Source organism: Wasmannia auropunctata, unplaced genomic scaffold (assembly GCF_000956235.1).
Source record: "Wasmannia auropunctata unplaced genomic scaffold, wasmannia.A_1.0 LD336090.1, whole genome shotgun sequence".
Lineage (NCBI taxonomy): Eukaryota > Metazoa > Arthropoda > Insecta > Hymenoptera > Formicidae > Wasmannia > Wasmannia auropunctata.
In genome coordinates this window covers 3294848-3321512 of record NW_012026800.1, presented here as the reverse complement: position 1 = coordinate 3321512, position 26665 = coordinate 3294848, and the positions used below count along the sequence as shown (strand labels likewise).

The following is a 26665-nucleotide window of genomic DNA, read 5'->3' as shown; positions in this document are numbered from 1 at the left end:
TGAACAAAAAGAGCTATATTTTACGGTATTGTTATATAATCGAAGCGTAAAAGAGGAATAATTTCTCATTAACGCGCACGCTAATTATCACGATGTGAACGCGATAGTTATTATCGTATGATAATTCGTAGCGCCTGTGCATTACAGTGACGTTTATAACGCAATTGTCGTGATTTGGGTTAGCGCGACGCGGACTCGCGAATTCCGAATTTCGAAATATAAAAACGGATCGTCGAGATCGCCGATCGGATCTATGGGAAAGAGATGGTCGTTCGATCGTCGACGCGCGCGTCGCAGCTCGTAGGCCGAGAGATTCGTGCTTACATTACGTGGGTCGTGCCCGACCTGGTCTTAGCCCGAAGGTCCGCGTGAGCGTCGTTCGCGAATGATATAGCCTTAAGGGGGAGAATCGGCGATGGCGAGTGCAAAATGCCGAGTGCGCCGCGAGTAACCGCGGTGGTGCCCGCGCCGCACGTTACCGCACACGTGCAACACGAAAACGTCCGCGCGACGCGGCGCGGTGCGGCGGCGTGCAACCGCGGTTTGCGCACAGATCCCGTCTAACCTCTGCCATTTCCCATAGTCATGCCACACCCAGGCGCTCTCGCTCGTCGGCCGGTGATTAACATTAGCGGCGTTATGCGCGCCGGGCCGCGCCGCGGAGGGGCGAATCCGAACAAAGAGCAGATGCTTACGCTTGCACGTGCATCTCGACGCCGCGCGCCGCGGTCTCTATAGGTCTCACTCTCCCGGTCGTCCGCCCGGTGATTGGCTTTACCCTCGACAATGCCGCGTGTATACCTACACGCCGCGCGTGTGCACGTAGAATTCGGCGAAATTTAATTAAATTAATAATTACCGCGCCGAGGATTACGTACTGGAGTACTAATTGAATCAGTGATTAAGCCTTCGTACAGTTTCCCCCAAATGTTGCACGCGCCGCGCGCGATGATATATATAATTAGCGATCTATATATATATATATATATATATATATTCACTTTCACGGTTTCACCGCGGACGCTTATTCCATTCATTAATCGTGAATTGCACGTGGAAATTATTGTTGTAGCTTGACGGCGGCGGCGGCGACAGCCTGCACTGGCTCCGCGTGTACACACGCGTGAAAACTGATGCATATATGACGACACACAGTCGAACTCATGCCCTCCATTAAATCCCTACCCGCGGCCGCGGCCGCGTGGGTGAATTTACGCGTGTCACGACAACGAACGACCGCAATTAGTGAAATAATTAATAGTTATACGGGCGCACTGAACGCGCGGCGAACTATACGTACGGTACATCTCGATTGTATGCCATATTTGGCAGACTCTGTCAGAAACGTGTGATTAATTAATTTGCATCTCTCTCTCTCTCTCTCTCTGCCTTCTTCACGGCATTACATTAAAATATTTCATATTCGTATCGTTGTATTAGCATGATGAGACTTTTTTTTCGTTACTGCATATCCTCGTGGATAACGGTCCGTAATGCATCTTTATACTCGATCATTTTTCATTTTTCCAGACATGCAATAAATGTAAATCATCCCTTTCCCTTCTGTCACGTATATCAGGCATTATAAAAATTTTGTAATACTTCACCTTTAGCAAATTGTGCCTGTGATAAACGCGCGTAGTTAATTGAACCGTACATTTTTATTCCCTAGCTGCAATATTGCCAACGCGAGGGCATTCTTCTCCATTTCATAAGCCAACAACCAACGCAGCCTCGTGATATTCAATCTTATTATTTTTAAGAAGTCATCCACTATACAAATATGATTTATAATTAATTTTTATATGGTTATTTCTTATAATATTTCTACCATAGAGCGATATTTTTGTAATGTTTAGCAAATTGTGTATATTTTAACACAATTTGTGATTAATTGTTTATTTATTAATTATTTATTTATTGAATTTTTATTTTCCCAGTACGATTTCATAATATTTTATCTCTTACGGATTATTCATTACACAAATAAGTCATGTAATTGGTTATTCTACTACTAGCGTTGCCGCGACAGTTGCGGCTTGAAATTTTCATGAGTCATATGTGTCTTCCCTTAAGCACAGCTCGCCGTTAGAGGCCCGCGACGATTTGTATTCCCCTTACGACCTGGCCATCTTTTAACTTTAACGAGCCGTAATATAAATGAGCATAGTCGTTCAACTCGCTCGCCCGTCCCCGTGGCTCATTACACGGCAGCAGTTTCAAATCATTATCGTGCGTGATCGCGCGATCTTGCGTCAAGTTGGTCACGTTAGTCTATATTATGTTTGACTACGTTGCCATCTACGCGACGATCACTGATTTGTCTCGGCGGTCGGTCCAAACTGGCCGCACGAATCGGCCGATTTATCCGTTAAAATTTCAACTCGTGAAGCTTTTGGGTAGCCTCGTTGTTCGAACGGGCCGCCTTGAAAATTGCATCTGGCCGTTTAGTCGTAAAAGACACGGCGGCGCGCCGGCGTTGCTCTTAATTAATTCACGCGGCTACTTCGCGGTGAACGCTGATCGATACCGTCCCGTATCGTGACGTTTTGTTAAGCGTGTCCCGCGGCTGTAGTACCTTTCATCCCTTAAACACTGAGCTCCATTGAGAGAGTCGGTCAATTAAATTCATAGCGATCGCAATATGCATACTTTACCGTGCCGCTTCCGGTCCGCTTGATGCGTACAAAGAGTACTTTGCTCACTGCGCGATTATATATGCACGCGCGCAACACGTACGGGCGACGAATCTCGGAAGGCGCATTCGCGACCGTTGGCGAAGAAAAAGAAAAACCGGAAACTCGGGCGATTGACGAGCGGATCCTCGGACATAATTCGCGGAATGGCAAACGTCGCGGAGCACGGCGTCTTTTATGACGCCTCCGTTGGTCCTTTCACGCGCATATAGACCTCCGCGGCGCTTCGGGGTGTCTCGTCCACGGTCAATCTGATTGCTTAACAACCACGGTGAGATAACGTGCGATCGAAACTCTCATCGAAACAAGCTATTAATTAAAAGGAGACTCCGTCGACTTTGAACTTTCGGGATTATTTGGCATATATATCTTCGTCGATTTCTATAATAATTACATTCGAATAATTCAAATAATTTCTAACAATTCTTTTTACTCTAATTATTAATTAATGAATTTAAATTAATGAACCATTTAACTAAATAATACTCACATAAAAAATAGAAAAAGCAATAATATTGTTCATAAAAAGAGTACTAAAATTTCTCCATTTATCGCAGATAGAAGCAAATTAAGCAGTACTTATCAATGCTCCATGCAATATTTTACATTTCATGTATCTAAATGATTTCGTCGAATGTTATGCATGCAAAATGCATCCCATTATTTGCAATTTGAATTTCATGATGTTAACCGTATCAAAAACAAGAATAAATTTTCATAATGCCAGCAATCTCACTAACCACGTCACAGGATTAATTATATTTGTCAATGCGATCAGCCCGAAGTGAACAAGAGATTCTCATTTCAATTCACAATTCGTGCAGAGGGAGATATAAATAGACGGATGGAGAGAAAGAGAAACGGCGATCGATGTGTTTGCGAATATATTAATTACATAACCGACCTTCCATGGTCGGATTAATCACAGAATCGCCTACGTGACGCGCTTCGCGACGCGTCCGTTCGCGGATCGCGAGCAGATCGCGAGCAGAGATCGTGGATTACTCACCGGCGGATATACGAGACGGCTACGTGAATGTTCTCGCTGACCGAGCCGACGGACACTGACGGAGAGATCGGCGGATGTTCGTGAGCTCCGTTTTCAGCGAATCACGAAAGCAGTACTCCGGACGATTTTATCGGGAGTCACGGGGTCAGTTTTGGGTCAGCGTGTATCGCCTCGAGCTAACCGACACCCACGAGATAACGCGGAAACGTCCACGATAAGCGCCAGCGGCGGCGTTCGAGGATACGCAAATATTTTAACGATCCGCGGTTTCTCTTAGACTTGGAGACGGAGAGAGAAATCTCGAAGCGACCGTCATTCCAGATCACCGCGGTTGATCTCCGCGAATCGACTGTCTCTTCGATTTCGCAGCCTCGTTTGATAAACGAGCGTACTTGGAAAATTGCATCAACCGCAGAACAAATCGCGCGGTACGGAGGCAGCGAGAGCGTTTAGGAAAAAAGAATTCATTTTATCTCACGACGCGCGAGACGCGAGCAGAGGGTATCTTCGATCGGACTTCAGTCTAATATCGATCGAAGTCCTTATAGCCGGCGTCGAGCGCGTCGGCATCGTCGCCGGGCTCTTATACCGGGTGTCGTTCGAATATCGCGCCTTGACAACAATGACAGTCACGGCGTGAGGGACATATAATACGCATGCGTTGCATTATCGACAAAAGTCCACGACGAGCGCTCGGTCAGTCGCGGCCGAGCCGCGCCGCGCGAGGAGCTTCGATTTGACGTTTCTCCTCGCCGCGACCGTCCCCGCTCGCAGTCTTACGACGCAAACATCGTAAACGCCGCTTGCGTTTTCTCCGAGAATCGGTGCGGCAATTTCAATCTCGCAATGGGAACGTCGTGAGACCGCCTCGTCTCATCGCCAGCCGTCCGTCATCGGCCGGAGTGCGTTCTCCAAGCGCGACGCGCCGCCGCGGCCGGTCCCTCGAGAGAGGCACCGCCGCCCGTCGCTCCGTGTGCGCCGCTTCTGACGGGGCCAAGGACGTTCACGTTCGCGAGCACAGACGCACACAGGTGGAAGACGCCGACGAGTGACAAACGCGAGAGGAACGTGGGGCGAACCCCAGGCGGGAAGACTGACGGGGCTCGTTGTCGGCCATGGCGAGCCTGGCGAGCAGCTCGTCTTCGGCGGGCCTCACCAGGGCCCCGACGATGCTGGAGCAGCTGCTCGAGGAGATCAATTTCCAGAGAACGAAAGAGCTCAGGCAGATGCTCAAGGATGGTTCGTATTCGTCGGAGTAAAAGCTGTGTGTCTGTCGAGTTAGAGGGGGATGACAGTGTGTGCGTGCACGCGTACGCTAAGGGTGAGGGTGAGGGTGAGGACGTACACAGGCCGAGTTAGGGTGTGCTGTAACCAACGAATTATGTAAAGGGTGTTTCTTTTTCGAAGGGGTTGACCGACGATGGGGAAACGTCTCGCTTGGAAAAGATGTAGTTTTTTGAAGAAATAAAATTGTTCCTATTTCTTCTTTTTCAAATAAATAAAGAGAGCCTTCTTTTCTTAATCTTTTATTATTTTAAAACTTTACAACATTTTTCTCACGCTAAAAAATAGCTATTCGCACAACTTTATTATTGTTTATATACCAAACACTTTTAAATCTACTTCTTTCAAATTTTATTCCGTGGATATGAATAGGTAAAGTTTAAGTAATTTAAGTTTAATTGTTTTATCACGATTATTTGTCTTGATATCTTGGACTTTGAAAATTTATCAAATAACATAGAAAGATGGAAAGAGCTCAAAATAATTTTTAACGATACACGGACAATTTAAAAATACTTTCCAATTATTTCCTAAGAGGCTTGTTTAGCGCTACGTAATGGCTTCATCTCTGTGAATGCTCCAATAATGAAAACCGCTTCATTTCATTTGCTTGTTTTCATTATTGACAGAGACATTAATAGATATGTTGTTTTAACTGTGTACTTTGTTAGAGTCAGAGGAAAACTTGCAGAATGATGAATGCAATCATCATGAATTATAATCAAGTTTATGATTGTAAAATAAATATACGCACCGTGAATCACATCATTTCTGCTCTCCTTATCTTTATGTTAGAGAAACATTAGATTATATTGTTATATGTGAATATAATACACATCCGTATTATATTCAGCAAATTAAAAAATTTTAAATTACTCTCATATTAATTTGCACTTGTACTTTTTTTATGTAATCGCACAACTTCTTACTTGCGAAATGAGGAACATTATTTTACTCTTACTGCTTTTCAGGTTTAAAAATGTTTAAATAAATGGATGTTGAGTATTCAATTTAAATGAATACTCAACATTATTTATCAATCATTTATTCAAATATTATAATCAACAATTAATACGTAAAGTATCTGTTAGAATGTAGAGATTGGACAAAAGAAAGTAAACAACTAGTAGAAGGAAAGAGACGTATCAATCATTCGCGCGGCTCAGTTTCTTAACTGGACCATTCTTATCGCGTTATAACAGACATCGATTACTTGGTATTTTCCACCTCTTACGTTCGTTATTATGTCTGTCTCTTTAAGGTGTATCCTTTCATGTGTAACGTCGGGGGTGAATTCAATACTATAATCGAACGTCGCGTCGACTCGAGAAATTAAAACCGCAAATCCCGATTCCGAATTTTTGAACTGATTCGTGCCGCCATCACTTTAAACACGCAAATTCTCTCGTCCTCACCAGACTCCGGATTCGTCATGCTGCAAGGCACAACGTACTGGACGGACCTGTTCGTCCGTCACTTCCTCTTTCAAGCGGAGCACGCTATCGACGGCGACGACCTGCTCTTCTTCGTCCGCAAGAAGCATGTGAAGACCTCGTCGAGGTATCTGCCCAAGTTCGAAACCGAGGTCGACGTGTTTCGCAAGGACAGCAAGAAACTGCCGATCGGCGATCCCGACATCGATTGGGAGGAAACCGTGTACCTGAATCTCGTCGTGCACCAGTTCGATTACACGCTCACGTTGGCGATCTGCACGAGGACGAGCCCCAAGGAATTGCAAGTGAGAATCGTGACACTCGGCCGAGTTATAGAGAAGATTTTTTTATTTTATTTTAACGGACCTAAACATGTGTCGATTATATTTTCTTTTTATTTTTTTTTCCTTCTTATTTTCGAATATTTGAATATGAAATAATGCCATCTTTATTATAATCGCGTTTAATTCCAGTCATTCATTTTACATTCGTCAATGCCGCCTTACTGTAGAACTGACTGAATCCGATCCTTTCAGGTATTGCGACGACATTCCCAGAAAGTGTACGCCAGTCCGAGCCGACGGCGTATGGACGCCAAGGGTGACCTCGAGGAAATGACGTATCCACACATATGCTTCATGGTGGACAATTTCGACGAAGTTTTCTGTGATATTTTAGTCAGGGACGGGGAGATGGTGTGCGTGGAGCTGGTCGCCTCCGATCGGGAAGGCGCGATTCAGGGCGTTATTTTCCTCGGCTCTATCAGATACGACGCTTTGAAAAAAGTTTACGACGCCAGAGTGAGTGTGCCTATTTGGCTTGTTGAATTTGTGCATCGTTAAATTTATGTATGTGAAATTACGGTCTCTTTACTTTTAGTCGAGTCTGAGCACCAAAATGGCGCAGCGGATGACGTTCGGCCTTTTCTCCGGCGCGGCCTCGCAAAGAATAGAATTCGTGCGAATGAAGGGACCACGTGGTACGTGAGAGAATTTCATATTTGTCTTTTGGGAGAAAGAGAGAAAAAAGAGAGGATCGACTTCCTTTTAATTAATTAATTTATATAATTTTAACAATAATCCATTTTATACATAATAAATCGCGAATGACACAAATAGAATATGAGTGAAAAAAAAAGATAGCTCATTATTAAAATAATCTAGAAGCGTAAAATATCGACGTAGGACGTGTCGATGCGAGAATGCGCTTCACCTTTATAATTTAACATGACGTAATGGCTTGCGCAAAAGAACGAAAAATAGAATCTCTATATTTATCGATATACACGGCAAGACGCAAAGAATATAAGAGCTCGATACGATGTGATGAAAGTACGATTCACGGGAATCCTTCAGGCAAGGGCCACGCGGAGATGGCCGTGACGAAGCCGAAGGGTTCCGGCGCGGAGACGCCGACGTCGGAGCCGGGTTACTGCGCGACCGACCTGTGGGACGCCGACTGGGACGACGCCGAGGAGCTCTTCATGTACCGCCACCAACGAAGGCTGTCCGATCCCAGCGCGAATCTGAACAACTTCGTGCGCGGCGGCTGGAGAACGAAGCCGGACACGGCGGCGACTAAGGCGCGATCGGAGAACGAGGGCCTCGACTCGATGGCGAACGGGCTAAGCGAGATCGAGGCCGGTGACGTTCGAGACGGTAATTATCGAGTGACGACAATACAGACGAAATCGAGGATACAGATATATCTTACTCTTAGATTTTTACAATAGTTTTTACACTTGTTAGACCGGTATTCATATCCTGCATTTAATGCGTTTAACACGGACAAATGAGAGTCGTTGCGTGTGTCGAAAATTCAGCGCTCAGAAATTCAAACGACGATCTATTTGGCGGTTTATATACGGTAGCGTTAAATATATGGGATATGAACACGGCGTTTAGTATCTTTCTCTTAATTCTCAATGTATTTCGTTCGCATCCACTCTCGGTCTGTGCATGCTCCTGTGTTGTACCTGTGTAATGCACAATTGTCTTGATGTTATCAGGCAGACGCCTCCTCCTCTCGGCAACACACTTCTCTCTTCTCTGGCAGTATAGAACTTGAAGCTGATAGATCTAAATAGTTTCGAAGGTGTGAACCATAACTGTTAGAGCATTAGAGCGCGATAGAAAGCGACCGCATGGATACGTTAAAAGGGAGATTTCTACTGTGATTCGTGCCCCGGAAGTTCTCGGCGTTTATTTCTTTACGACGGAGGATGCGTTTATGTTGGAACAGTGATAAAGACTGTGAGAGCGGCGATAAGAGCGGCGATAGAAACTTGATCAAATCTATCTTTCTTTGATGTTTATAATGGAGCTGTGATTGTAGTAGGTATAGTTCTAGCTTTTAACAGAGGTGGATCTCCGAAAATAAATGATTCAGAAGAATTATTAATATCTTAGAATACTGCGAAATAGTAGTTTGGAAAATGGTAGTAAAAAAACGTCAATATTCTATTTACATTAAAACCGAACGATATTAATTTATAAATTTCGGGGGAAGTTTCACCATTTATACAATATAAATATGAATATACATGAAATGATGCATATAAAAGCATAATATAAAATTTAAAACTACAAATCCTGGACAGCACTGCTGTAATCGATGAAAGCGTAGAAATACAATTCTTTTTCTTTTCAACGCTCTTATCGCTGGTCAACTGGGAAGCCCCGCTCTGCACGCTTCAATATATAAGCACACGGAAATCAATATGTTTATTTTCGCTGCTTTGCTAGTATCGCCGCTCTTATCGTTTATCATTGCTCCAGCATAAACGCAGCCTAAACGGCTCGACTGCATCTTAATGAGAAAATCTTCTATTCGAAACGGGTGTCACGTTTCTTGATTGTGCCTCTAGATCGGTCGGTGTTCAGAGTTTGCGACCTTTCGGGCAAACTTAGCGTAGCACTAGCACAGTGTTAATAGTAATTAGCGAAAGAGATATATTGAAATACAAGAGAAAAGAATAGATTCAGTTCTACCTCTATCGACACCACCAACAACTACCACTACTACCATCACTATAACCACCATCACTACCACTACTACTACTACTACCACCAATACACTTTAACTTCCGGTTCGAATGTTGTCGCATCTGTTGCGAAAGATGACAGAAAACTAAACTGAACGAACAAACGAAAGAGTTACTTGCTGTCTCTAATCACTGGCACGTGCCATGCCGGCTCTTTCCTTTGTAGCCGATGTACAGGATAGCAGCTGGGGCGGCCGGGGCTCACCGGGAAACCGCAGGAGTCCCCGTTCGTTCCGTCGACGAAGATCGTCGTCAGCTCGGCAACAAGAACAACAACAACAACAACAACAACATCCCGTCCACAACAAGCAACGACAACGTAATGCCCGGGAACGTTCCGGAACGAATGAGAACTCGCCGATACGCAAGGAGATGATCTATCGCGAGACACACGGTGAGTGTGCTCGTTCGCGCTGAAAACGATCAGTCCGATCAGTCTCTCCTGTCTCTGCCTCTGACACCGACGCTCTCGCTTCTTGTGTGACTATAGTAGAAGTCTTTGTGTGTTTAGTTTCTTCCTGAATTATCCGAGTCGTTATCGTGTTCCGTGTCTTTGGGACAAGCTTTGACAAAAATATATACGAATGAAGAACTCTTCTAAATTCATTTTATTAATTATTCAATTGAAATGAAGCTAAAGCCTTACATCGCGGTAAAATTTTCAAGTTGCACTGTAACTGTGAGAAAGAGATGAGTTAATTGGCTCTAGATAAATGCACGGAGGACAAAGCGCGAAAGGAGACCGGGAGCACGATCGTTTGTAGTCGCGACACGGGTGCAATCGCCGTCTAAATGACGACGTGGTTCTCGCGGCAGGTTTCCACAATCATCACCAGCAGAACAATCATCAGCAGAACAACCACCAGCACCAACACATAGAGGTGGGCAGCGAGATCTTAGTGCCGGCCGGCCGGTGCCTGACGGACGACAACGTCCGGCAGAAGTTAGACGCGGGCGCGATATTGGTGCACGGCAAGGAGGAACTGCCGCTGGGCTACGACGACGTGGCGACCGCTACGGTGGACAATAACCGGAAACGACGTCCGTACAGCGCCGGCCACCTGTTGAATCATCACAACGGTCTTGACCATGACGACGACGAGGGCCGGCGGCTCAGCGACGACGAGCTGCTCCGGGTGAGACGGGCCGACGGCCGCCGTCGTCTGCGTAGCGCCGGCTCCGATCACGAGGACTACGCCTACGGGCAGAACAGGAACAAGTACGACGAGATCAGAGACAAAAACGCGAACGCCCACCACGTGGCGCGCGTCAACGGCGAGGTGGTCGCGACGATGACGCGCCGGCAGAGCGCCACGTTGCCCCGAAGACGACGTCGCAGGGCGCTCTCGGGCAGCTTCGCGGGTAACCCCCTGCCCCCGCATCGAGTCACGCCGGACGGCACCGCGATCTACTACTGGTGCGAGCTCCCGCGCCGCCCCGGCTCACAGGGTAAATTTTTCCTACCCTTCCTGCACCCCCTCCCCTCCCCCCAAAAAATAATCCCCTGCGCCCTTTCCGCCCTCGACGAGAGCGACTCCACTGATCATCATTTCTGTTGCATTGAATCGTTGTGCGTAAAGTAGACGTGCGCTATACCTGAATCCAATAAAGCATTCGTTTGACTGTGCCATCAATGACTGTGTTTATGGGATGGTGAAACGGCAACGGCTGTGATTGCGCGCGATGCGACGGAGCGGGTGGTAGTGATGGTGGTGGTTTGCGAAAGGCCGGCGAGACCGGAAGCGTCTGTCTAAGGAGGCGGCTCTTTCGGCCGGACGCTCGTAATGATACATATTTTGATCACGAATTTCACCACCGATAATAAGCACGGTCATCGAGAGTAGGTAGATGATTAGTTAGTTCGTCTTGTGAACGTAATATTAAAATTCCACACATTTTCACGATACTCGCTCTCTGGAGGAGGTCATAAAAAGAGGGGAACATCTCAAACATTAACATTCTTCTCAAAGTAAACGGCAAACTGTGTACGATTCATTTACAGCGAATGCGGACCTGCCTCTGTGTGTAACTTGAATGCGATTTCTACGATTAAGAAACTGTTTTGGACGAGGTTTATCACTCTACACTTTTCGGAGTAAAAGTGAAAATTGATGTATCCTGGTTTAACTCTGTTTGCTGTTGCGCAACCATAATTCTTGTGCACAATCCGCAACATCATATCACACTCGAACATGTTCATCTGCTCCACTGTGGCTCGCAACAATCCGATTAAAAGATGCATTCAATCTCCCGATGTTGAAGCTTGTTGTGTCTTACTCTGTGTTTCATTGCTCGATTAAATGTCTTTCCTGTATTCAAACGACCGTCCTGTCGATCGAACGGGATATTAGATATGCCACAAGCCTTCGGGATTATAATTAGTAATGTAATTAGTAATGTCACTTTCCTTTCAGAGCTGGACGACGGGGCGTATAATCCGCTTTGGACGATGCGAGGGTTTACCCAAACTTTCCATTTCTGGAAAGAGACGAAGCGAGCGCAGTCCGTACCTCTGAACGCCTTTTTGACGTATATTACGTTACCGTGGTGGAGCATAGCGAAAGGTATAAATCGAAGAGAAATCAAATATGAACATTTTTATTTTTTAATGCCTATATGGAATTTTTGAAAGCTTCTCGGCAGCGCTGTGTTATTACATAAAATTGTTCTTATCTCTATTAGCAATGAAATATGGTGTAATCTGAGGCACTAAATTAAATTTAATCTTTGTATACGCGCGATCCAAATATCATAAATCGTTCAATTTTATTCCTTCAGCCGCGATTCAATTTTTGTTGCAGATATTCTGGATCACCGAGAAGGACCTATCTTAACGTTCTAGCTGATAGCTACAGTACATTTCATGTCTAATTTCAATATTTTCCTTTTTTTTACTTTGTACGTATATCGACAATTGTGGCCCAAGGAATATAACAATGTATAGTTTAAATAAAAAATCAAATATTATTTACATATCCTCTGGATTGTAGTGCAGTGCAATGGCGATCCGTAATTCCCTTTTAATTAATTAATTATGTTTTACAATGCATCAACTTTATTAAAACACTGTTTATTATAGATATAAATGAATATTCTGGAAGAAGACTGTAGAAAAGAAAAGATAAAAAAGAAAATAACAAAAAGATGAAATAGGTAGATTGAAAGAAAATCGAGATATGTTTTATAACGCAGAAATAATAAAATTGCATCTTTCAGCTTTATACAACGTTGTAGAATTTGATAAATGAAAATGATTTACATCAAACGCACGCATATTTTAACTTGCTACGTAATCAGTAATAAGTATCAAATATTATCATCGCATTTTTGTGGAACGAACTATTCGCGGTATTCCGCGTAGTTTCCTTCCCTGTCTCGCGTAGTTAGGAAAGTTTTGCGACCGAGATTCACAACCGCACGTCGTCACTATATCCTCCTGACTATAAATAAACGAGGAAGAAATTTTGTTTCATCATCTAACGATACGTCGCGTTACGAGCAATCCCAGTTTACTCGCGCTTCGGATATCGTACTCTAATCATGAAGTTTTTTGTGGCATTGTGTGCTTTAGCGACATGGATTTACGTCGAGGGCATGCAATTCATCAACGACGAATTACATGAACACAAGGGGGAGGTGATAGGTATTAATTTGAAGTTTTCTTTTAACGTTGCTAAATTTATTTTTGTACAAAAACTGACAATTGTTTCCGCTAACAGCGAATGCACCTTTATAATCTGCAACGATTTTATAAACAATATTTAAAAATTATATTTTTAGAAATTATACGGTATAATATAATGTATTGCTATTAAGAAAAAAAGAAACAAATCTAACAAAGTTCTTGGAAATTTTGTTATTACTTAAAAGATTGATAATCGTTGACCTCTTGCTCATTGTAACAGCTCACTGTAACAGCTCGAGGAGTTGAATATATAACAGCAGTTGAACATATATAACAGAATTTATATCTCATTATTAATTTTCCAAATAATCAGATACAAAGATAGCTGATTACAGAATGAATTCTAGCGAATTTCTGAATTGTACCTTTAGACTGCGTAGGGAGACGTATAGAAATAAATCAACTGATGAAAGAGGCGATATGCATGCCAAGGCCTACCTTAGAAAAATTAATACCGCAATCGGGCTATACCTTTTATCCGAATTATGCCTCGGTGATGAGATGCAGCGGTTCCTGCACGAGGAATAAGTCATGCATGCCGGTTCGCAAAAATATAAGAAACATCACCGTGAGAAGGGTCGGCTTAGACTTGAGCGAGTGTTATCACGTGGCGGTCGAAGATCACATCAAATGCAAGTAAGACAATTTTCCGTTCCGCCGTTGCGATTTTTCCTTCAAATACTTATTATTTAACGATTGATAATAGAATAAATGCACACATAAATAATCTGTACAATCCTATGTTTCATTCGATTGTTTCCAAATTAATCCATAATTTAATTCTACTTTGAGATACATTATTATAATTTGTAATAAACTTTTTTTTTATTTCAAGCATATATTAAAGCTTTATATATTTCTTTGTAGTAAAATTTTTACAATTAGAATTTTCAGCGGCTAAGAACACAAGCAAAACAATAAGTTATTAAAACATAAGTCAAAATAACATCAAAATGATTATTAAAAGTCACTTTTTGAACAGTTATACGATTCTTTAATGTCATTTTGATGATATGATGATCTGCTATCATGCTCGGGAAGACTGAAAGAACGGAAGCGTTTTTAACCAAGAAAATGGTTACCGCATAAAAATATCAAATAAATCGCATTATTAATATTAATTTCGTACGGCGTTTTGTGTTCACTGTTGAACAATGTGATTTTTAGATGTCAGTGCAGCGTGACGAGAAACCATTGCAATATTCATCAGGTATATTCGGAAGATAACTGTGCGTGTGAATGCCAGAACAGGACAGAATGTGATAAAGCGCGCGGGATGGTCTGGAATGAAAAATTATGCAAGTGCACTTGCAACAAGGAGGAGGAAATCTGCTCGAGTGGACTTGAATGGGTTCCCTCTCGTTGCGGGTAAAACATTTACGAGAAGAACAAGTTCTTAAAGTTTGTTTCAGTAGCTATATAAGTCGAAACCATCGGAGTTTCTTTTCCTCATATTTTTTGATAGTAATAATTTTCAATAATAAATTAAATAAGATGAAATATTTGTGATCTATGGTAACTGAAAAACTTGTTTGATACTTCTAACTAATCTTTGAAACGATATTACAATAACAAGCGTGAAAATTGACATACATATAAAGCACTTTCGTGTTTCAGATGCGCCAAAGTAATGGAGATGTAGCAGTTAGGAGAATCTAATAGATGAATATTACAGCCTTGATTTTATATAATTATGATATTAAAAATTTATAAGGAAACACAAGAACGGCAGAAATCAAGGTGTCGTCATTCGTCGATAATACGTTAAGGAATGAATATCACTATTTTAATTTTTATTTCGATTTATTTGTTCGTAATAAAGTTCTTTATATACACATGTACTTCTTTTCTAAATATATCAAAATCGCGCTGCTGTAAAATTACGTTAACAAATTGAGCAATAAAATATAGGATCAGTACGTCGCATTATAAATAAAATAACATCTCTACTTTAACGTTGCCGGATATTTTTACAATTTTTACAATATTTTTAATGACGTATATTTTTTTAATTGTGATATTAAGGTAAAAAATAAAAACTAAATAATTTTAGAAAAAAGAAATCGTGAAAGAGAAAGAAAGATTTCATCTTCTTCAGGACTATAATCAAGTTACTAGGAATCGACTACAGCTTGCTCCGTTCACCATAACATTAACATAATCTCCAAAATTATTCCAAGTATGATCCCACAGATTCGGATCGCCCTTACTATCCCACGGAAGATTTCCAGGCAGAATCGCGCTGCTGTTGAACTTCTTCAGCTCATCCTGCAGTTTCCTAACGATCGTGGGAAACCTTTGATGCAAAAAAGAAAAGGAACGGTACATAATTACAGAAACAGGATGTAATTACGAGCAATCGCGTTTGCAAATTAAGATAAAATAAAATTTTATAATACGCGTTCCATCGAAGTCATGCTCCACTTACTGTTTAACAAGATTGTTGTCTTCACAAGGATCCTGATAGACATTGAAGAGGCACACTTCCTCCAGCGGTTTGCAGAGGGGCAGACTGTCATTCCGCGGCGGACACTTGATCATCGCGTTTTCGCGCAGCATCCGAATAACTTCCGTGGTGATGCCCAATCCCACGCTGGCGACGGCATGTGCCGTTGGACTACTGATCACGCCGTCCTCGTCGTAGACCCATTCCCTACCGGATGGACCGTACCATCCATCCCATGCGCCTCCGTAAGTCGTTCCTATACGAAAAATCAAGTTGAATTTAATCAGTATCTATATATGTTTATCATACCTAATTATTATTAACATATATTCATATTCTGCGAGAAATATAGAGAATAAAGATGAAATATGGCAGAATTAAGTTCCTCGTGATTCCCAAAAGATACAGATCTCTTGATGGAAACTCTCTTACCTTGAACGAGCTTCCAGTCGCCGACCGTGATCGCGGACACGCCATAAATATCGTCGATATTATGAAGAATGTTGGCGCGCGGTGACTCAGTATCTTCGCTAAGTGCATTCCACATATCCATGCCATCGATAGTTAAGTTCGACGGATCGCCGCCGGCAGCTGTTATAAGCGTCGGCAGCCAATCGGTAATATGCAACATTTGCCTGCTTACGCGGCCACGTCGCACAAGTCTGGGTGACCATACTAATCCCGCACCTCTGACGCCGCCTGCAATAACAGAATAAAAAAAGATTATTCATTTACGGACATCGCGAATTAAAAATAGCTTCTAAAAGTTATGAGTTTTTAAATTAAATCTTCGCTAGATATTAATTCATTCAATAAAAATCATAATTTCATGGATAATTCGGGGGTTTCTTAAAAACACAGATATCCTATAATTATGAATATATAAAAAGTATGTATATAGTTGCGAATAATTCTAAAGATATTTTCTTACTGAGTCAATAAATGATTTTGCTCGTCGATCGAGACGTTTTAATTACATAAAAAATTGTACATAATTATCTGGTTTATCAATAGTCAAAGTAAATTTACCTTCCCAAACAGTATTTTTAACTCCTCTCAGTGGCCAATTAGACGCCGCGTTCAAATTAAATCCAGCGGCAGGCCCACCGTTGTCCGATGAGAAGATGATTATAGTATCTCGCAGCATGTCTCTCCTATGCAGAGCCTCAACTACTTTGCCCACCGATTGATCTAGTTTACTCAGCATACCTGTAGCAGAAAATTCCGAGATTATTCGCCTAATTATGCGTTTGCATTGTCAACCTCGTCCCATTTCCTAGAAATTTATATTTTACTTTATAATGATGTTTTTTATTTAATCAGCAACCTCTTTTGTATTTTTTTTAAATCAAATTTTTATTCTTTGAACCTCATTTTTTACCTGCAAAGCGTTTTCGATTGTAATCGAAGATATTGGTGAACTTGGCGACTTCCTCGTCCGGCGCCGGAAGCGGATTATAAGGATTTCCGGAGTGCACAGCTGCGTGGGCCAGGTATAGGAACATCGGCCGGCTAGAGTTGTGTCTGTCGATCAGTCTCACCGCCTCCTTCGTAAAAATGTCCGTGGAATATTGACCGTGCAGGTCCCACGCTGGCTCCATGCCCCGTCTCATGTCCAAGCCCCAATAAGGCTGCATTTTTTTATCACATTATCGCATTAAGCAATAAAAACTGTGTTTATTTAGTCGCTCACGTTTTCAACGGCCGTGTGATCGAAGTAGTCGTGATGGCCCGTCCAGAAGCCAGTGTGGGTGTCGAATCCCCTGTAAGTCGGGGTATATTCCTTTTTGTAAAATCCTAAGTGCCATTTGCCGACGATGTGCGTGCTGTATCCAAGCTCACGCAGATGCTCCGGCAAAAGTTTCTCGTGAAGTGGCAACCCTCTCGGCTCCGCACCTTTGAGAACCTGAATTATTCCAGAAGTCGAAATGTTGTACCAAAAATTTCTTTATAATAACACGCCGCTTTTCGGCGAATTCGATTAAAAAAACGTGCCGGCCGTAACGAGGGACATTTAATCTAAAATGTTGTTTCTCTCTCTCTCTCTCTCTCTCTCTCTCTCTCTCTCAAATGTTTGTCAGATTTTTAGAGCGTTAGGAAGACGCTTGTTATTTCCGACGTTATCTTACACGAATTAAAAAATTGCGAGACGCATTATTTGTCTAATGTCCATTGTCTGCGCGATGGTAAAAACAACTGACCGTGAACTCCACGCGGTCTTTTGTCGGCTTTGTATGTGACTACATGCGTAATTAGTATTGAAAACGCGTATGCAAATAAAGTAGCAACGGTCTGTCGCTCTAGTATGATAATTTCCATTTGAACTATCTAGGTCAACACGGCAAAGGTACGATCGCACAATATCCCCTTTTGTACGCAGCTACAAGCAGAGCATCAACGTTTCCGCCAAGCTGATATAGCTCTCAATCGCATTTATTCATTCATAGGTGCGGCGGCAGAGTTAAAAAAAAAATTGACAAACCAGTAAACTATCGCGATTTCAATAAACAGTAGTATAAAAAAAAATGGAGACAAATTTAGGCTTCAAGCGAGTGAAATCGATCGTATTGTAAAAGTAAATTTATTGCAGAATCGCGTCGCTAATTGTTCTCACTTGCGCTCGAGTCTTCTATATCTGTTTTCAGTATCACGTGCTTAAACTCTTGATAAAGTACTGCGCGCGAGGGACTTTATGAAAGCAACACTTACGCCATGCTGCATTCCAGTGTGAATGGGATATTTGCCGGTCATCAGGGCGCTTCGGGACGGCGTGCAGATCGGTGTGACATAATATCTATCGAGAAGCAGCCCGGAGTAAGCCAGCGCATCGATATTCGGCGTTGGGATTTGACCGGAACCGTGAAAGCCGACGTCGTTCCATCCCTGATGAAAATGAGACTAAATCTAAATGTTACTTAAGATACTCCTTTACGATTCTGTTCTTAATCTGAGAATGGATCTTAATTTAACATTTTCTCATGCTGCATCTCGTTTTCTCAACGTGGCAAGTCTACGACATTTTGTATTTTGTAAAGAAGAAGAGACGTTACACACAATATTTGTATTTATTATTTTATTTGTAAGAAATGATTGAAAAGAAAAGAGAACTTGCGCGATATTTGCTTGATCGCGTATATTTTAGGCATCTTCGTATAATTCTCGAGTCGTAATCGTGTGTACGGAACGACAACACAAGATTTGTTTTCCCCGCTTTGTCTTTCGGCTGCCGGACCGATCATTTCCCTTACGCGTGATTTCAGCGTGTGCAGCCTTTGCAGTACATTATCTGTGTCACCCTCCTGTTACGTATTTATATCTTATTTTATTTATTACCTACATATTTGAGAAAAAAATTATTTTTTGTAATATAAAAATAAAAGAAAAATGCGAATATGTGTATTTACATATGTATTTAAATGGTATTGAATTGCTATATGAAAAGTATGTCGAGAACGTATGTCAAGACGAGTTTGCGTTTGACGAAAGAAGATACTTATTAACTAACGTTGCATTGCCGATAAAACTCGTATACTATGTAATTAAATAGATTCCTGTCTTTGCGTAATATCGAATCCATCGATGCGACGAGATTCTTCATTCAATTTTTATCTAATTCTTCATCATCTCTATATCATTTTACGCAATTCTGAATATATCGGCGCGTATAAATGAGGGCTAAACAGCTAAGTTGTCTCGCCTGACAGAACCTCTCATTTCGCTTTTATTAACAATTTATCATTCCCGAGACGTGGGCACCGGATATAATTTATCGCAAACCTGAAAGACAACTTGCCAAATCGTCCGCTAGAATGAAGACAATGTGCGGTTGCCTCGCCGAAGTTGCGTGGACCGTCGCGAGCAGCAGGATCAGGGACGACGTCCACTGCGCGATTCCCGGCGGACGACGCATCGTTCCCGCTCCTCCTGGACCAGAAGCGCGTCCCCGTGGAATCGGTTCGTGCGATTCCTTCCGCGAGAAGGCAAAACGGACCTGCGGCTGCGACCGCGGCTGCTCGAAACTATCATCTCTCTGCTCAGGCTCTCTTCCGCGAGCCCGTCTTTTTCCGGATGCGAGAATAGTGGGGAAACCTCCCACTTTGAGGGGAATCGTTTTCGCTCATCTCGCCACGACGACGCGACGACGGTCCGCCACGCCGCGTTTAACCGATCATCAATTCACTCGCGCTGCGCGCTAAGTGGCCGCGTCATGCGTCGCACAAATTAAAACTGCCCGGTACCGCACGATACCGCCCGCGTTTCGCATTTCTTACGGACTCCGGCCTGTCTCCGGTTACGTCGAGATTCCTACTTGGCCTCGGGTTCCTTGAACCGAACACTCGGTAAATTCGCCAATTCAACTCCTTCATTGGCATAAACCCGCTGTCTGCAACGCAATAAAATATTTAAGATATTTCATTTCAAAATATTTATTTGTCAAATATTTAATTTTTAAATATTTTTTCAATAAAGAAAGTAAGTTGGAGATATGTCCAACGCGAGATTTCGTGCTAGAAAAATGTTTTACAATCTTATAATTTGTACTCCGATAATAATTATATAATAATTATACTTTGCTTTTACAACACAGAATTATTATATTACACGACGTTTCCATTTATTTTGACAGGACATTACCGCGGTCTCTCTTTGTGCGCAATTCAGGAAGCGGTAATATTTCGACGCGTAACAATTTCCACTGAAATATCATGCTGTATTATCTTCTTTTATCGGAAACAGTTAAAAGCGTGAAAGCGCGCTTGTCATCGCGTGATCACTGTGAGAAATAATGGTACAAATACATTAGCGTACAAAAATAAGAAATTATTGATACGTAAATATATAGCGGAAAATATTTATTCATGCAGTAGAAAAGTGAGTTTTACTAACGCAAAACTATGTAATTATTTTAGGAAAAATAATATGCCATAAAATTATCATTTCTCAGAAACGAAAGCCATTTGTTAATATTTTTAAAGTTACAGAAATGTGAAGTTGGCTCCTCCATATCTTCAAATGGTGTTTTCATCGTTTTAATCAATGGAACTCTTTCTAAAATCGATAGAGAACTCTAGAACCCCCCTTCGAGGGGTAATCGAAACTTTGATTATTTGATTCAAATTTTAAAAATGTGGGGCCAACTTCACAGATGTCGCGAAAAGTTTGCGATAGAAAGCAACATGGTAACTAAGTTAATAATAATTTTGTATGCAATTTTGGTTTTTAATTTTATAATCCTGTACGTTATTAAAACGTTATTAAAATGTCATTAAAAGATTCCAAATAGTTATAAAATCTTTTTAACGTCTTAAAATGTCGTTATCTGTCTGTGATATTAGTAAGTAATTTTCCTGTCATTTTAACTATGATTTCAATCATTATGATTGATCATTTTTGGTCATTTTCTAATAAAATTTTTACGTCATTTTGATGTGTGCCTGTTAGCTGGAAAAGATTAAAATTAAATTTGCTTGCAACTTTATGATATAAAATCCATTTTTCATGATACGAGCGTAAAAGTTGGATTACATAAAAATAAAGTGATATAATTCGCAAGAAGAGCATTCGGATTAGCATATCGTTATGCAATGAATACAAACTTAGTGTGTAACGAGGCGAAGTCGAATATCTTTCAATCCGTTCCGTCACGTTAGACTCTATTGTCGCCGGTTAACCCGTTTATTACACCGAGGCAACACCGACATATTCATTTATCGTATGATATCATGTACGCCGAAGAAGAACGACGTTATTACAGCTATTATTCCTTCCGACATCATAATGTCCTTATGTAATAACGGCTTGTCAAATTCAATGCTGTATTATCTGCCTAAATGGACGATAGAAAGAAAGAGAGAGAGAGAGAGAGAGAGAGAGAAAGAGAAAATGTCAAAACGCATTACGAAAGTAAAAATATAGCACGCGCTTATCTAAGCGTGATCCATCAAGCTGATAAAAATATTTAAAAAAATTTATCCCGGAAAGAGCAATATTATAAGGCGGATCCAACATTCGATTATTTCCCATTAGAGCAGCGACGATTTCACACACAGTGAAATTTTTAATAGCATGTCGAACGTATCTCTCTGCATTCTCCTCTCGCTATCAATCGTAAGTGTGTCTTCTTACGGGCTTTTTAATAATGACACATCAAAGGAGAGGCTTACCTTCAAAAGCGTAGTCAGTGCAATGGTGAGTTTTCCGAGAAAGTGTCTAAAGTGATCGTTAAATTATAGAGAAGATTTATTTATGCATACATACATTATATTAAGGAGCATTACCGTCAAAACCCATAATCCGTTAAAATCCGAATTCACTTGATAGATTGATTAGACGTAAACTTATATGGACAGTACAATTACAGACCTGGTTACGCGCCGTAAACAAGGGTGGACCTCACTATGAGGAGAAATTTGAAAACCCATATAAAACAGTACAATCATAGACTTCGTTTCAAATAACTTTAAAATTAGTTTTAATTAATGAAATCAAGTTTTAACTATTATGGTTTTTGACGGTAATATAAAGAATCATATTCATAATGATATTATCTTGAAATAATTAAATTCGTTTCTACTTTCATTAAAAATGCAAAAGTGATCGCTTTCTATGTGACTACCTTGTTTTTAATAGACAAATAATATTTTGTGTTAATTTTGTAGGTGAAAATTCTAGACAACTGTCTCCCAGAAGAACCCCAACTAACTTTACTGCTAGGCGGAGATTACAATGAATTTCTTAGACGAGCATGGTTCACTTGGATACCGGTAGCTTTAATAGGGGAAACGAATCCACGATTCAACGCCCTCGAAAAATTCGCCCTGACAAGATACTCCTTCAAAATGTACCTTCAATATCATTTCATACATTTCCTTCGGAAATCGCACCGCTTCGTGTTAGTGGCGTCCTCCCAACCAATGCTACGATCTATTTTGCAGGTAAAAAAAACACATAAATGAAGATTTGAAAGTATTTTTAAATGGTTACAAAAATTTAATTTTTTTCTTGAAATCCTATAAAACCTTATATTTAATTCTATGTAAGAAGATCCTGGTGGAATTAATTTTGGGCGGTAGTTCTATGTAAGAAGATACTGATGAAATTTTAACTGGGTGTAGAATTTCTAATAAGCCTTATGACCTTTAAACTGGCTTTTATGTATCCCTGGTTCCTCACAAATATATTTGACTAATTTAGATTTCCTTATCAAAAGTAAAACTTTTTTTTAGAAAAATTTGATCTTTTTTTATATTAATGTTAACTCTCGGAAAACGTAATCTTCAGAGGACTGTAGTTGGATCATTTTTTATTTTATTGAATAATCAAAAAATCACTCCGCGTATAAATGTAGTACATAAAACAGCAGGAAAAAGGCAGCAGTTCTTGAGTTTATTCATTTTTTTATTTTTGCGATGTATAAAGGAGATGTACGAGTAATTTTAAAAACTTAACAAATACATTCATCGCGTGACCCAGCCACCGTCAACCAAAAGTTAATCAGTTTTATTAAGTACAAGTAATAGTTTCGTCATTCCTATACAGAGAACGAAAGATTCGCCGTGGGCGAATTCGGATGGATTTTATATTGTAGTCGATAAGGAGACCGAGACTCGAGGCTGCATAAACGCTCGCTCATTTCTCTGGGCGGCTTGGGAATACGACTTGCTGTCCGTCATATTTCCGTGCATCGATCCGAACGATGGAATTGTCTATTACACATATAATCCGTATTCTAATAGTACGCCAGCCGATTGGGACGAAGTGGACCGCGCCAACGGACGAGAGGGCCATCCTTGGATAATATTGAGAAGAAAATATGAAAAGGGTACCGTTTTTCCGTCTAATAAAGTTCTAATACGAAAAGAAATTTTAAAATCTTTGCTTTACTTCATTATTTTACATTACATAAATAATAGAAAAACATTTTGAAATATTATGCTGACCTAAAACATATTATTAATTATGCGCGAGCTTTACAAACATGTATAAAGCTGAATACTCACATGATTTAAAACTTTAATTAAATTGAAAAAGCTGTGATAGAAAAAATTGTTATGACATCATAAGACCCAATAGACAGGTTTAGTTAATAGATTAAAAAATAAATTTTAGAGTAATTACAAATACAAGTGTTAAATGCATTAAATGTACGAAAACAGAAAAGCTTGTAATATTTTCTGTATAATTCTGTATATTATCTCATTTTGAAACGTCAACCATATCTGAAAAATTAATACAGCAATTACTGTATTTATTTCAGAAATAGACAAAGTGTGCAAAAATCTAGATTTCGATAAAGTGACCACTTTGGATGGCTACGAGATCCGATTGAACGCCGTCGAAATGGAACCGTTTATAAAAATCAATTTGAGCGCACCGGGTCGGGAGAAATTTCGCGGCGATAATAGCGAAATCATCCATGTACTTTTGACAAAACTAAGAGCGAATCTTAGAATTTATATTTTCGATGGCAGTATCTACGGGCTCGGCGGCATAGGACCGAATGGCACTATGGAGGGCTTGATGGCTCCTCTGAGCGACGGCAAAATAGACATTGGCATGAACGTGAGAACTTTGCTTGTATTGTGGAAGATCAGGTGAGGTAGTACAAATAAATTATTATATTTACAACGTAAAAATAATTAGGCCAAAGACGAGCAAATAAATCTAATGGATGTTCGATATTATATTTACATTTCTGATGCGTGCATGCATATATAGTCTCGTCATAATAAATATAAAAGATTAATAAATTAATATTTAACAAATAATAATAACACAAATAAATAATATATTTAAATAATGTTTGTTTTCCAGGCACACATATCCCCATACGAGATCGGGCCTGTGTGTGATAGCGCAGCCGCGCCCAGAAGTCTCGCAGTTCCACAAGCTGATAAAGTTTTTGTCGCCAGAAGTGATAGTGGGCATAGTCATAATGTGTCTCCTGGCTTACGTAATATTTGTGAAAAAGCAGGGATACATGAAAGCCACTTTACAGGTCATAAGGCTTATTATCTGCGTAGGAATTTTACACCCACCCAAAATTAGTTCCACCAGGATCTTCATATGCATGATGTTGATTCTGTTCCTCAACATAAACGCTCTGTTCCAAAGCCACTTGTCGGCCTTGCTTACCGTACCGGTTTATTATCGCGACATCGACACCATAGAAAGTCTTAAGGTAATAAGTAATAATAAAACCTTCTTCTACTACTTTCCGTTTTTCACATACATGACAAAATTAAATTATTTATTTATATTTATATTATTTGAGTAATATAAACGAGAAGAGAACACAATCGTTCTTACCTTTTTTTGGGGCTGAGACGGAGTTCTGAGAATAGAGATGATCGAAAGAAATCTTTTTAAATAAAAGAAAGAGAAGATTTTAAAACCTTGCAGTTGCACTAATTTTCTTATCATTTTGCTGTAACTTTGTTTTGAGTTTTATTTATCACAAAAATTACTTTCACGCAAATCTAAGACAAACTGGCTTGATCTCAAAATAAAGTTGATACTTGACAGAGAGGCGTCGCTAATTTATAATACGGATTTATGAATAATATATGTGATACATTTAATTATTTTTGTTGATTTTTTCTTACAGTCATCCGGATACACTATATACGGGCCGCATCAGCTGAAATTCATGCTAAACGATCCAGTATTGGAGTCGCGCTACGTGGCGGTCACGTATGAAGAGTGCAAGGAATTCGTTGAGAATTCGACGAACGCTGCGTGCTTGGGGGACTGCCACCATTTGTACTACAGGATCAAGGGTCAAGACCTTATCAGATCGAAGACACTGATCGAATTGACGCAATCGTATGTCACCCGCGAAGATTGGCCCTTATACAAACGGGTGGACGACATTATTCAACAGATGATGCAGGCCGGCTTGATCCTCAAATCGCGAACCGATTTTCTCCAGGAGATACGGCGCGAGAGATATAGAAACGCCGAAAAGAAGAAAGGCTTCAAGGTGATGGTGCTGAAGCAGCTTACGTTCAGCTTTTACTTTCTCATAGCAGGATACATTTGCGCCACTATAGTCTTCATATTAGAATTGACAGTCAGTCGATCTGCTTTCAAATCGGGGAACCGAATGGCAAACAAAAAAAATATGGGAAAGAAACAAGAAGTTGGAATAAACAATAAAATCTCGAAAATGTTAGATTGTAACTAAAAAATTGATTTTATGTAGGATTTACTTGACGCCTTTCTTTCATAGATTAACTCTTGCGCGAAAAAGATAACGAAATGTGCGTAAACTGCAATCCTGCGAAATATTTGGCTGCTATTAATTATATAGTGTGATATATCGTTCTATTATTATCTATAATGAAAAAGAGGCGAAATTGATCTTCAAAAGTAGGCATTGTTCATTATGATAAAGCATGCTTTTAAACAATGCAATATTTCAGATGGGCTTGAGTGATTGCTATATCGCAGCAAACTGTATCAATTGCACTCGTAATAAAGTTGTCAAGCTTCGTTCAAAATCAGAAATATTATAGAAATTATAGAGATGTTGCAAAATTGTAAGAGAAATTCATGTTATAATAATATCTAGATTATATCTAGATTATATCTAGATATAATCTAGATATTATTATAACATGAATTTCCATTATATAGAATTTTCATTATATTGGGTTACGGCTTACACCAATATAATGGAAATTTACTTTTCGAGAGTGTGCATCAGGAGACGCGGCAGCGGCTTCCGCCAAGTATATTTTTTCGTTTCATGATGATTTGAATTTTAATAAGATACTTTTAATTATTTTAATAAACAACTTTTGCCTGCCTCTGAGGAAAAGTTTACATGTATTACAAAATTTCAAGACTTGTTAGCGCGCTAACATTGTTATAAGCGCTTTCCGAATGTGGGCCTACTTATGACTTTGTCTTTTTCTGTACTAATAGCTCTTTTTTTATGAATACATATTTACTTTGTTTTCTTTCTTTTTACTTACCGATGTCTCTTGCCTATATATACTTCAAGTTTGAAAACGATAAACACGCCGACGAGTTATATGATGCACGTTCTTGTCTATGTAAATATA

At 40.5% G+C, this 26665-nt stretch overlaps 5 protein-coding genes across 7 annotated transcripts in view; 3 read left to right on the top strand and 2 right to left on the bottom strand.

The window, feature by feature from the left end:
- LOC105447942 (spondin-1) overlaps nucleotides 1-4023 on the bottom strand; it is a 12869-nt gene extending 8846 nt beyond the window's left edge. For both annotated transcript variants that reach the window (XM_011686264.1, XM_011686265.1), the window contains exon 1: nucleotides 3706-4023. The gene's annotated coding sequence lies outside the window, so the exon portion shown is untranslated. The remainder of the gene's footprint in view (nucleotides 1-3705) is intronic.
- A 392-nt stretch (nucleotides 4024-4415) lies between these two features.
- LOC105447941 (uncharacterized protein KIAA0930 homolog) lies at nucleotides 4416-12438 on the top strand. The gene is made up of 7 exons (XM_011686263.1): nucleotides 4416-4944; nucleotides 6408-6727; nucleotides 6959-7222; nucleotides 7302-7401; nucleotides 7778-8080; nucleotides 11880-12029; nucleotides 12267-12438. Exons 1-7 carry the CDS (start codon nucleotides 4821-4823, stop codon nucleotides 12305-12307), a joined length of 1302 nt encoding a protein of 433 aa, XP_011684565.1. The 5' UTR covers nucleotides 4416-4820; the 3' UTR covers nucleotides 12308-12438.
- A 386-nt stretch (nucleotides 12439-12824) lies between these two features.
- On the top strand, nucleotides 12825-15069 carry LOC105447939 (vascular endothelial growth factor A-like). The gene is made up of 4 exons (XM_011686262.1): nucleotides 12825-13108; nucleotides 13522-13786; nucleotides 14318-14518; nucleotides 14768-15069. The coding sequence occupies exons 1-4, from the start codon at nucleotides 13006-13008 to the stop codon at nucleotides 14790-14792; spliced, it is 594 nt and encodes a 197-aa protein (XP_011684564.1). The 5' UTR covers nucleotides 12825-13005; the 3' UTR covers nucleotides 14793-15069.
- A 138-nt stretch (nucleotides 15070-15207) lies between these two features.
- Nucleotides 15208-19783, bottom strand: LOC105447938 (arylsulfatase B). Of its 2 annotated transcripts, none has more exons than XM_011686260.1 (8): nucleotides 19390-19783; nucleotides 18306-18479; nucleotides 17290-17502; nucleotides 16978-17227; nucleotides 16626-16805; nucleotides 16029-16295; nucleotides 15579-15852; nucleotides 15208-15446 (listed from the first exon to the last, which is right to left on the bottom strand). In XM_011686260.1, exons 1-8 carry the CDS (start codon nucleotides 19504-19506, stop codon nucleotides 15257-15259), a joined length of 1665 nt encoding a protein of 554 aa, XP_011684562.1. In that variant the 5' UTR covers nucleotides 19507-19783; the 3' UTR covers nucleotides 15208-15256. The 2 variants fall into 2 exon arrangements, with proteins under 2 accessions (XP_011684562.1, XP_011684563.1); XM_011686261.1 differs by having other exon boundaries at nucleotides 19374-19451.
- Nucleotides 19784-21662: 1879 nt separating this feature from the next.
- Nucleotides 21663-25827, top strand: LOC105448073. Its single transcript, XM_011686435.1, has 7 exons — nucleotides 21663-21785; nucleotides 22256-22531; nucleotides 23136-23418; nucleotides 23860-24190; nucleotides 24411-24777; nucleotides 25204-25668; nucleotides 25801-25827. The coding sequence occupies exons 1-7, from the start codon at nucleotides 21663-21665 to the stop codon at nucleotides 25825-25827; spliced, it is 1872 nt and encodes a 623-aa protein (XP_011684737.1).
- Nucleotides 25828-26665: the final 838 nt, after the last annotated feature.

Bases quoted from the DNA above. Each gene is read 5' to 3' on its own strand.
- LOC105447939 (XM_011686262.1), top strand. From the start codon at position 13,006: ATGAAGTTTTTTGTGGCATTGTGTGCTTTAGCGACATGGATTTACGTC. The intron at 13,787-14,317 runs GTAAGACAATTT...TGTGATTTTTAG, and splicing joins GAAGATCACATCAAATGCAA to ATGTCAGTGCAGCGTGACGA. The intron at 14,519-14,767 runs GTAAAACATTTA...TTCGTGTTTCAG, and splicing joins TGGGTTCCCTCTCGTTGCGG to ATGCGCCAAAGTAATGGAGA.
- LOC105448073 (XM_011686435.1), top strand. From the start codon at position 21,663: ATGTCGAACGTATCTCTCTGCATTCTCCTCTCGCTATCAATCGTAAGT. The intron at 21,786-22,255 runs GTGAGTTTTCCG...TTAATTTTGTAG, and splicing joins AAAGCGTAGTCAGTGCAATG to GTGAAAATTCTAGACAACTG. The intron at 22,532-23,135 runs GTAAAAAAAACA...ATTCCTATACAG, and splicing joins TGCTACGATCTATTTTGCAG to AGAACGAAAGATTCGCCGTG.
- LOC105447938 (XM_011686260.1), bottom strand. From the start codon at position 19,506: ATGCGTCGTCCGCCGGGAATCGCGCAGTGGACGTCGTCCCTGATCCTG. The intron at 17,228-17,289 runs GTGAGCGACTAA...AAAAAAATGCAG, and splicing joins ATCACACGGCCGTTGAAAAC to CCTTATTGGGGCTTGGACAT. The intron at 16,806-16,977 runs GTAAAAAATGAG...TTTCTGCTACAG, and splicing joins CAATCGAAAACGCTTTGCAG to GTATGCTGAGTAAACTAGAT.
- LOC105447941 (XM_011686263.1), top strand. From the start codon at position 4,821: ATGGCGAGCCTGGCGAGCAGCTCGTCTTCGGCGGGCCTCACCAGGGCC. The intron at 6,728-6,958 runs GTGAGAATCGTG...CGATCCTTTCAG, and splicing joins CGAGCCCCAAGGAATTGCAA to GTATTGCGACGACATTCCCA. The intron at 7,402-7,777 runs GTACGTGAGAGA...GGAATCCTTCAG, and splicing joins GCGAATGAAGGGACCACGTG to GCAAGGGCCACGCGGAGATG.